The 11371-nt window shown below is 40.7% G+C and overlaps 1 protein-coding gene across 2 annotated transcripts; it reads right to left on the bottom strand.

Annotated features, from left to right (window-relative positions):
• Positions 1-1360: 1360 nt before the first annotated feature.
• Positions 1361-7891, bottom strand: znf217 (zinc finger protein 217). Of its 2 annotated transcripts, none has more exons than XM_056591437.1 (5): positions 7659-7891; positions 4509-5877; positions 4275-4382; positions 2754-4133; positions 1361-2636 (listed from the first exon to the last, which is right to left on the bottom strand). In XM_056591437.1, the coding sequence occupies exons 2-5, from the start codon at positions 5824-5826 to the stop codon at positions 2527-2529; spliced, it is 2916 nt and encodes a 971-aa protein (XP_056447412.1). In that variant the 5' UTR covers positions 5827-5877; positions 7659-7891; the 3' UTR covers positions 1361-2526. The 2 variants fall into 2 exon arrangements, with proteins under 2 accessions (XP_056447412.1, XP_056447413.1); XM_056591438.1 differs by having other exon boundaries at positions 7726-7891.
• Positions 7892-11371: the final 3480 nt, after the last annotated feature.

Genomic DNA, 11371 nt, shown 5'->3' with positions numbered 1-11371 from the left:
CCTTGTATCTCAGCGGCTCAACCTGCTAGTGCTAACCATGAGGGTAGTATGCCTTGTAGTGACCTAGGATCTATTCCTACCTGCGGTCCTATGATGTATGTAATTTCTGTCTTCTACAACCCGCTTCCCTGTCTCCCTTCACTGCCCTGTCCATATAGGGGGATTTTTTTTTTAAGGCCTAGAATACCAACAAGTATAAAAAAATATTAATCAAAATATGCCATTAAACGTATGCATTCTCTGTATTTCTTGTGCTCAAATAAATCCCCCAAAATACATTTTGAGTCATGATTTCTAGGTTTAGAATAATTGTATTGTAATACAAATATGACAGTACGGAAATATGCCACAGAAAACTGATTTATACAATTTCTGCTACACATACGTGCAGCAGAAATTCTCAATGCTGTTCATGTTAGCAATAACAAATAAATGTCAGTCAGATTTGAGGGATCCCAAATTGGGAAATAAACAAAAAACAGGAAAAAAAAATAGAAAAATTGTACATCTTGGTAACAATTTTGTACATCTGTTTGTAGAAGGTGCAGTTTGACATAAAAACCCTGGAAGCTTGTTGGGAAGAAAGGAAATGCATCATTTTGGACATGGGGGATTCTGAATAGCAGGAGACATGTCATAAACGATAGTCAACTTGGCTACTCCAACAAACATTTGCACTACGTTTGCCACAGTGTGGGGGAATATGAGAGTGATGCTAAGTGAAATGCTCATTTTGTGATTACCGTGGGCCATGGGCAATATCCACTAATGTGAGCTAATGTAAGAAATTACATAGTGCTGGCTCAGGGGAACAGGCAGCAAACAGATGTGGTTTAGTCTAAAAGGGAGGGGTTTAAAAGCTGATGCATAGCCACAAGGGCCGAAGAATTGCTATTGTGAAAGATATAATTGATGGATGTGTTGTCAATAGTCTTGGTTTGGTAATGTCAACATCAAAAACTTATTTAAGAATTGTGTCTTTGCATCTAGGGCGTTTTTTTTTAACTTTGACCATGGTGTTGGAATATATAGGCCTAATTGAACCAAACTGTTGCAGAAATCTTTTGGCTTGATTGAAAGGCAGTATATTTGATCGTGACTAGCCTTTGAAAGTACTGCCCTCTAGTGTTCAGAATATGCATGCAACCACACATCAAACGACGAAAACTTGATTCTTAACCTGCCACAACGGTAACAAGCTATAATTTCCACTACATTTTGATGTACCGGTATATATTTTTTTTTAAATGATAGCCTTTAATTATGAAGTGTTAGCAATGTTTGCCTGAGCAACAAAGCTGGTGGATTGTGTCGCTAGTTTGGGTAAACATTAGGGTACATATATATGTGAAAGGCAAATCAAAGAGGCAAATAACTTAACACAAGGCTTTATTTGTTGGAAAACATACTAATTAACAACAGATGCATCCAATTTGCTAGTACGTTTTGCTGAACCTGAGACTTTTCTCTTTCACAGTGTACAATGTTTTGAGTCATTAATTCCATGAGTACATATTGACAGCCCATTAGTCTTTCCAAAATAAATTAGGGACCAATCAGGAAAACAAAATTGTTGAACACATGACGGTAATACTTTCAAGACGTTGCAAAATATTGGCGAGTACTTAAAAGCACTGTACATCGGTCCAAAAACATCAATCCCTCCGATAGTTGGTACAGAATTCACAGCTGAAGAGACACAACAGTATATTGTTTTTTCCAGGAGAAGATACACATCAGCCCATCAAATGACAACACATAAACATCTGGCACTTACCCAGATAAAGAACGTCTGGGTAAGTGACGACTGAACAGTCGACATGAAAGCTCGAACAGCTTTACAAAATAACAGTGTCAAGTCTCTGAACTGAGGTAGACCACATAAACTAACATTTTAACAGTTTGCTGTAGCCTGTTGGTAACCCACTGGAACCAAAATAATAATAAACCCCAACCATTCAGTGCTTTGGGGAAGAACAGTGCTGGAGTGCTGCACAATGATCTGACATACAGCATAAATAAAAATACCCAACTATTGCAAATACTAATACAAGCTTTAAACAAAATTCTCTCCCACATTAAAAAAAAGGTAATGATGGAAATGGAGTTTCACAGTTGTTATAGAGTTCTAGTGGCAATAGGCATAGGGAACCTTTTATTCAAACAAGTAATGCATGTCTTAACATTCAGAGGAGAAATGCTCTACTTTAAACATTGCCTGAGTTCTAGACAGCTTGTGAAAAACTATCTTTCTTTTACACAAAATAAAATTAAGTAATAATAAGTGAGGGTAAGAAATAAAGATAAGACCATCCTTCCGCCTCGAATCCTAGAATACAAACCCTCCTAAGTTTCTCAATGCTTTATTTGCACATTTAAAAACATGGAAGAAAATAAATGGATTCGACTTTGTCAAATGACTAAAGTTGTGTACTGTGGCGAAGCAGCTTGGAAACAAGAAAGATTCCAGATAGGATTTAGTCTAGTTCAGCAGTTTTCTTAACAGTTTACCTTGGTGATATATTACTAACTCTTGTCCGCATTGCCATAACGTTCCCCAGTGAATTTGGCAGGATGCTCGAGCCTCTGAAGATGGGGCAGACTCGGTAGATGTTGGTAGTGAGTAGTTCTGCTTCCTGATTAAAAGAAAGAAAGCAGAAGAAAAACATTGTTAAACTGACAATCAAATTGTGAACGTTATGATGCCTTAGAAATCATTTTATTCAATATATTTAGTTTAAGTCCTTGCATACCAGCTCTGGGATGGGCCTGCACTCCATGGCTTGGGAATGCCGGGTTACCATGGTAGAGTGTGGCTAAATCTGCTGGGGAACAGGATCGCAGGATGTTCATTATATTCCAGTCGGTATCCATGCTGCCTCCACCCACAGGTAGAGACTTTGATTGACCCGTGACCTCAGAGACAGTGGCGGCAGAGGAACTTTGGGATGACGTCTTCATGGTTCTCCTCAAGCCAAGCAGTTGGTTGGCTCCATCAACGTTTGGCACCCTAAAGTCATGCTTCTCAACGGGTTCAGTCTCCCTGCCCGGCGGGAGGCAATACTTGAGTCTCTTGTTCGAGGGTTGACCCAAGTCCATCTGGGGGAGGCTCCCAAAGCGGCTTGAGAGACAGAGCCTGGCCGCATTAGAGTGCCACATGACCCCAGGTCTCACCGGATAACTTCTCTCGCCAATCCCTACTCTGTCCGATGGATGGTATGGCTCCATTGCATGCTTATTGTTACTGGACTTCTTCTCCACTTCTGTAAACCGAGAAGATTCCTGATTGAGTTGTTGTTGTTGTTGTTCCATCTTTGCCCCATATCTCTGCATCTCTGGGGCCACCTTCTGTGTGGGTACATGCATAGGGGAGCATTTGGGAGCAACGACTGGGGGCGCTGAGGGAGTCTTGTCATCCGCTTTGCCAGCCTGGGGTGTTGGGGACCCGGTTCGACGGGGGTGTCTCCTGTCCATCATACAGAGTGGAGTGACATCATTTCCTTCAAGGGCAGGGGGACAGCCTGTAAAGCGCTTGAGTTTCAGACTGGATCTGCTCTTTTTAGTCATGTCTGACCGATCTTTATGAATCAGGTTTTGATGCATCACCAAAACTTCAGGGTACAGTGTTTTGAATGTGCAGGATGTACAGAAATTTGGAATCAATGCGTTCTGGTGTTGAGAACTTGTCGACATGTTGATGGTGACCTTTAAAGAAAGATTCAATGGAGCATCAGAGCTTTCGTCTTCCGTCTCCGGCTTCTTCATCAAGTTAATGGGTACTGGGCAAGTGATTGATGTGTCAGCAGTTTTGGAATCAGGCCCATTAGTTACCTTCTCTACTGGTATTTTAACTTGACCCATCAGTTTGTGAACCTTGTCTACATCACCATCCAGTACGTTTTCTGGTTTGCTATTGGAGTATGGTTTAGGCACAGGCACCCACAGTTTGGCTCTAACTGGGGCCCTTCCATTCTCTCTAAACTCTTTATCGGTTGGCGACGGCACAGGAGACACAGGTCTGCTTGGGAATTCCCTTAATATTTGTTCTTTATGGCGTCGATCAAGGTGATACTTCAGTGACGTTTTCTGTGCTGCTGCATAGTCACAGTACCTGCATTTAAATGGCTTTTCGCCTGCAAAATAAGTATATGTATTAGTTTAAGACAAATTTCACGACCCGAGCCGGTCAAGACACAAAGAGCACTTCAAATATAAAACAGGAATGGGTTGAAATCATTAGCCATCATTTCATTGCCTCCCTTTTCTTAACATACCTGTGTGGGTCCTGAGGTGAATAGTGAGGTAATAGCTTGACCGGAACGTTTTGGAGCAGTAACTACATTGCCTTGATCTGACTTTTGATCTGTCAAATCCGAACTCCCCTATGAAAAGAAAAGAGCATTTCAAGTTTACTTTGTATGCAGTGAGGGTCGTTTTGTTCATTGTTTTTAAAATGTTTGGAAATAAATACATGTTAAAGGGATTTTCAACACCGGCCCCCATTTTACCTGGCCCCACGGCTTCTGAAACGGCTGCCTCCTCAGAACCATCCTCCAAGCCCTCCTCTGTGTGGTACAGTGTACCTGCTTTGGATAACTTCCCATCAGCACTGGGGCTCCCCCCTTCCCTTTCCCTTTTGTGGACCCTCGAGTGCAGGACCAGTTGGTGATAGGTCCTGAAATGTCGTCCGCATTCCTCACATGTGGTTGGCCTTGATTTGTCTCCTTGGATGAGAGACCTGTGGTCTGGTTCAGGAGATGGCGTCCCAACCGTATTCTGCCTTTGGGGCTGCAGCTCTTTGGCCAGGCCCTCTTTTATGGACTTGTCTGCTTGACTCTCAGTCCATATATTACCCAACTCCTCTTTATCGGAGTTGCCGTCTTCATTGTCCGTGCTGACATCCAACCCCAAATCTTTTGTGTTATTTGGACCAACTGCTATCTTCCCCTTAGTAGCTAGTTGCCAAGCTTGATATGTATTAAATGGGTCTAGCTGGGGAATCCATTTGGATGACCTTTCTGGTTGTACGTTCTGTACTACAGAGCGTGGCCTTAGCGTGAGACTCTCAAGAAAAGTTTCTTGTTCATTCTGGGACTTGGGGCGATCACCCTGGAATGCCACCATGTTATCTCTACCAGGCTCCCCATCTCGATTGTGTACTTTACTATGCTCGGCCAAACTTTTGTGATCAGGGAAGAAAAATCCACAAACCATGCACATTTTATAAAGGGTGACTACTGGCTGAGTGTTCAGACCCTGAGCAGCACCATTGATTGTGCTAGGGGTCTCCAGGTCGTGTTGGGCCTTTTTAGCTCCAGACTTGCTTCCATGCATCTTCATGTGGTTCTTCAGGAACCAGGGCTCTCTGAAACGCCGTCCACATACAGTGCAGCAGTAGGTAAAGTAGTCCTTGTGCTTCCGCAGGTGGTTCTCCAGCTCACTAGCATCCCGGGACACCTGACCACACAAAATGCAGCTGAGCGCTTCATCCTTATCCCTAGGTTGGGTAAACAGCACGGGTCGTTCTTTGTCCTCCGTGATGCGGAACTCGGCCTCTACGCATAGAACAGATGGTTCAAAAAGTGTGGTGGGGTGTTGGCTTAGGACATGGGGGCCGAGATCTGCCTGCTGATGAAAACTCTCATCACAGAACATGCAGGAGACTGGCAAACATTGTTTGGTTTGCATCACAGCTTTTTCTAATGTTGGGCTGTGAGGCGTCATGCTAGAACCAGGGGGCCCTGGCATGTTGGCATGACTGCTGATATCATCTTGGCTGAGTCCATCTGGGCTCTCCGCAAACGCTGGTAAGGGGTGAGTGGGCATTTTCTTCGATTGATGGTGCAATCGTGCTTGTGGCTATCCTGAACTGGAAACCTGCAGGAAGGAAAAAGGCTTCCTTTAAAATATGCAGCGTAAAATAATGACTTGGTGGAACCAAATATTAATGTGATAATTGAGAAGAAAGACATGTGTGTGTATACATAAATGTTAGACACATGCTAAGTGTTTTTCCATTGAAACAGGAAATATGCTCCTTTAGCAATCGACTTGTATACTCATTTCCTCTCTGCGTTAACCACTGAAAAGCTGATAGAACCAGATAAAGCAAAAGCAATGTTTCAGCTTGATTAATCTTTTTTTGTACATAGTAGATGGTTACCAATATATAATATACTTTTAAAAGTATACAAGGCAAACTTAACGGTGTCAGTGTTTACTTTCAGTATTTAAAGATTACATCTAACTTTATACTCATTAGGCCTGCATGAAAACGGTCATAAGGAAGGTAAACCTACAGTTAGGAATGACATAAGTTTTGTTATTGTTGAGAAAAAAATGTAAGTACAGTGATGGTATATGACCTATTATGTTTCAATATAGTATACCTTTCTATACTGAACGGCTTGAACATTTTAGAAGAAGAAGAACCAAGAAGAACTTCAATAGGATTATCAATGCTCAACCCTTGTCAAGAGCGGAGTAACTTGATCAACAGTTAAATGGCTTAAGGCATATGCCTTGTCACAAACTCCAGTAAATCAACAAGAGCCAGAACTATATCTATCTATCTATCTATCTATCTATCTATCTATTCTATAGATATATATATAAAACCCAATTATTTCCTTCTTTGAAATGTGGTGAGTGTACAATTAGCTAATTGAGTTAGGGGTTGGATACAAAAGTGTTTTGCAAAATCGGAATAAATATACATAGAGACGACCATTGAAATGGTCGATATCATGTAATTCCACTAAACTGAATATGCTCATGGTATCACTAGGTTGTATTTAGCATATTCGTAGAAAGTTACTTTATCGTGGTGTAACGTTATGCCACTAAAGTGACCACAGGCAGCTGTTGATAATGTTAATGAGCCACAGTTCAAGGTTTCTCATGCACCCTTTCTGTAACGGATTAACAACTTAAACTTTAACAACTCGTTATTCAGGGAGAAGTTCATCGTTTACTCGTTATTCAGAAGAAGTTCAGCCATAACAAATGTTACTCTTAAAGAATCCACCCCTGACAACTCGTTATTCAGATAGATTAGAGGTGACGTTCGTCGTAAAAACCAGTTGGGCCACTACTTGATGAACAGCTACTGATGTGCTTTTCTAACCATTATTATACCATTATTCGGTTGTATCTCAATCAAATTTAAAAAATACAGATCATATGTATTAGACATAATAAGCACAGCTAGTCAATTTGAACAAAAAGGAAAGTTTAAAAAAATATCAAAATCGATAGCAGATCACGAGGGTGATAACAAAAGAAAAGGATGGCTAAAGTTAAAGTTACCTATTGGCGATCAAGACTACTGATTACAGCCGAGTGCACTTTAAAATAGGAAGTAACCTGCTAGGAAAAAAACACTAGTAAGTTATCCAACCTTACTGCTTAAAACCTACTCTACTTATTAGAGCGCACCTACAAAAGATAAAGAACAATCAACTGCTTAAAGCCGTATGCACTCAATAAAGTGCAGCATAATGAATAGGTCGCCAATTCGTGTTTCCATTGTAAGAAGGGTTGTGTAAGGTTTTCCATGCATTATGACTTAAGGTTTTCCATACATTAAGACGAATGGTAAGCTAGCCATAACCATGTCGCTAGCCACGGTTGTCTCAACTCAAAGTGTTGAAACTCACCAACAACACCTTCCAGCTCTGAATGTCCGGATACACTTAGACTGAAAAACCAGGGACTAACGCTCACCAGCTCGCCATCTACGTGAGTTGCTTCCTCCTCGGGCGACGCTGGACGGACAGTGGTCATCAATATCGTTAAATCGTCTCGGTTCTTAGATCAATCCTCTCAGTTCTTAAGTCGTGCAGCTGTTGCGTTTTGGTGCGCGCGCTCGGCGAGTCTCGGGGAAGATGAAGCGCGTGCACCAAAGCAAACTTTCCTTAAACTGGGTCACGTGGGCACGAAAGAAAATATGATCAGTTTAGCACACGTGTGACTGTGAAAGCGTACGTTGATAGTACAAACGTTCATCTTTTCTTTCCACTCAATCGTATAAACTTTATACGATTGAATCGTATAAACTTTATACAATTGAGTGGTGGGATAATGGCGTTGTTTGTGCATGTCCATGTGCATGACTTTTATGTGACTCGCGTGGTTTTTGTCAATAATTGGTCGTCGGTAAGAATTGAAGTTCCCATAAATATAATGCCTGTAATCATCTATGAGGGCTCCTTTGCAAAGAAAATGTAGTATAAAACGGCGGACAATAAGACATCTGCCACATATCTAACATTTTGGTATATTATATTTTATATATATGCTATTATACGGAAAATGGGATTTCTTCAAATCCCGTGTTCGGGCTCAACCATTTGCAGCCAGCGGGTGAGGGGGGTTGGAGATTGTCTAGCACTTCACACGGCGATGGAAGCAAGGAGGGGTGTTGCAAAGAGAAACCCTAACATTCTGTTGAAGTATGTATAACGTTCTCGTATCAGCACCTTTTGGTTTAACCCTAGCCAAAAAAAAATAGTTATGACCTTAAAGTCAGAATTCTGAGATTAAAGTCAGAAGACCAAAAGGTGAGTGAAACTGGAACATGTGTTGTTTTGGTGCAAGTTTCACTCACCTTTAGGTCTTCCATTAACGAAATTGCATCTTCTTCTTCCTCCTACTGCATAAAGCAAAGCGTCTCTCCCAGGTTGGTCCTTACAGGTACCCGACCCGTAGTTCTGACTTTAAAATCAGAATTCTGACTTTTTTCTCAGAATTCTGAGATTAATGTCAAAATTCTGAGTTTAAAGTCAGAATTCTGAGATTAAAGTCAGAATTCTGATTAACAGACAGATAAACCGGTCAAATATTTAAGCACATTGAAAATTGCCAAGTTAAACTATGATTGGGCATTTGTACCTATCCAAGATTTGTTTCAATCAACTCAGTAAATAAATGCACACAAGCACATGCATGGGCACGCACACGCACGCACGCATGCAAACACACACACACACACACACACACACACACACACACACACACACACACACACCACACACACGCACGCACACACACACACACACGTACACAGTTTAGTTTTGTCACAATTCTATTCTGATATGATTTCAGAACAACTTCCCTTTTTCATGAGCAGAATAGACTCATATCACACTGAATGCTAAAAGTATTTTTATCGTCATCCATAAGGTCTGACAATTGAAAAGGAAAAAATACCCGCTAATGCAATTATGAAATGCCACAAGGTAATAAGTCGAACAAACACACATACTCAAAAAAATAAATATTCACGCACACATATATATATATATATATATATATATATACAACTCAAATCATTTGCATAAATATGCAGATTTACATTATGTTATAGGTTTCAGTCTACTTTAATTATACGCTTCATCACTTAGAATTTTAACTCTTAGTAAAGCTATGTGTAAGTGACTACAATAGTATCTGCATATTTAAATTAGCCTTGATTACATTAGCCTAAAATACATTTTATTGTGTATCGCTTCACAAATAATGCATCAATAAATTATTGATGCACCGTTATTTAATTCAGATTGGTCTCACCTCACCCTCAGATCTTGCTATAATTACCAAAAAAGTTTAGAATTGTATTCAAAGGCACCACATGTGACACAAAGAGTTCCCGCTCTTCCAGGCTGCCCTATTGTTCCCAGTCTGATGAAGCCTGAGGACCTCTCAGGAGAATTATGTGACTGCCCCCAGATTAAGCATTTGTTCAAGCACACCTATATGCTTAGTATGTGCACTTAAGAAAAAGTTGTATGTCGATAGGTACATCAATATCAAAACCCACCAGGAGATACATACTTCTACAACCTTTCATTGGTTCCTTAATGGTCTCCTTCTTCGATAACTTAATGGTATGTGCAACCAATAAGCTAAACCTGTTTTTCCACAAAGACTAACCGTCAAGGTTTGCATGGGCTTTCTGCTGCCAAAAAATACAGTATTATCCTTATAATACATTAATAAAAAAACATGTGTGCTGTGAAGTTTTTAGCCTGTATCCAAATGTCCTAATGAATAATCTTGTACTAGGCTAGTCAGATACTCTTGATGGTTTTGGAGCAACATATGGGCGAGGGGCCTCTTGTGTGTTTTGACTTGTTTTTGTCTTGATGTGTCAGAAGCAGTTGACTGCATTGTTCCGCACCAGACTCACAGACTGCTTGCCTTTATAAACCCTCCTATGACTCCTGAAAGCCACTGATTGTTTTTAGTGTCCTTTTCCCACCCACTCCCGTCATTCTTATCACACCCTATTATTAATGTTCTGAGCTTGAATAGGATTTGATCAGATTACCTCATTTATAAGGTCCTGTTCACATTTCTAAAGTATCTTAACCTGTTTTTAAATATATATATAAAAACAAATAAGAACACATCTCTAGATATGTTTATGCATTTTATGCACTTTACTTTGAAATCAGGGGTACTGTTTAGATGGTTTACTTATTCCAATGTTTTGGTTATTTAAGGAGAAGTTTAATAAACCAGACAGGAGAGATTATTGGAATTCCCCGCTCTCAAGATTCTCCCTTATTTGAATGTGTTTGTATCACAGTGTCGGTAATGCACTTACTCACACACACACACACACACACACACACACACACACACACACACACACACACACACACACACACACACACACACACACACACACACACACACACACACACAACTTGAAAGTAGCCCATCCCCCCTAGCGGCTGATTCACCAACAAAGCAACAGTCCCTGTGGCCTCGTCACCATCTTGATTGAACCGTAAACATGCCAAGAGCCGGATTGCATAGGGTCCATATCTCAGAGTGTTATCTAGTACTACATGATACCTCGCAGCAGTGATACACATTATTGCTGACAACAGGGATCCCTCACTCCATCGCCCCTCATGAGTGGGTCGCAGCATAACACAGTCACATTCCTTACTCTTGGATGAACTGCACCAACAGCCATTGAGGAAACCCCCATGGACCTTTTTTAAACTGCACTATTTATCGATGGCAACCTTAAAGAGGCTGCTTGTCTGTTTATTGTTTTACGTGTGTATTCTTATTATCATATTTTCCTTTCACATACGCAGTTATTGTATTTTGTGTCCTGGCACTAGGACATACAAAATACAGAAAAAAATTCTTAGCATTGTGTTGCATCTTATCCAAGCTATCTTGGTTGCATATGGGGAATGGGTTAACCTAGTGATTGTTGGTGCTTGGCGCTTGTTTCTATGAACATCCTTACTGTACCGACAACAAAATATTGTTTTTTCTCTTTCTTCTGACAAATGTTCTTATTGTATGTCGCTTTGGATAAAAGCGTCTGCTAAATGCCCTGAATGTA

Source organism: Gadus chalcogrammus, chromosome 1, assembly GCF_026213295.1.
Source record: "Gadus chalcogrammus isolate NIFS_2021 chromosome 1, NIFS_Gcha_1.0, whole genome shotgun sequence".
NCBI classification, from domain to species: Eukaryota; Metazoa; Chordata; class Actinopteri; order Gadiformes; family Gadidae; genus Gadus; species Gadus chalcogrammus.
This window is presented reverse-complemented; position numbering and strand designations above follow the sequence as displayed.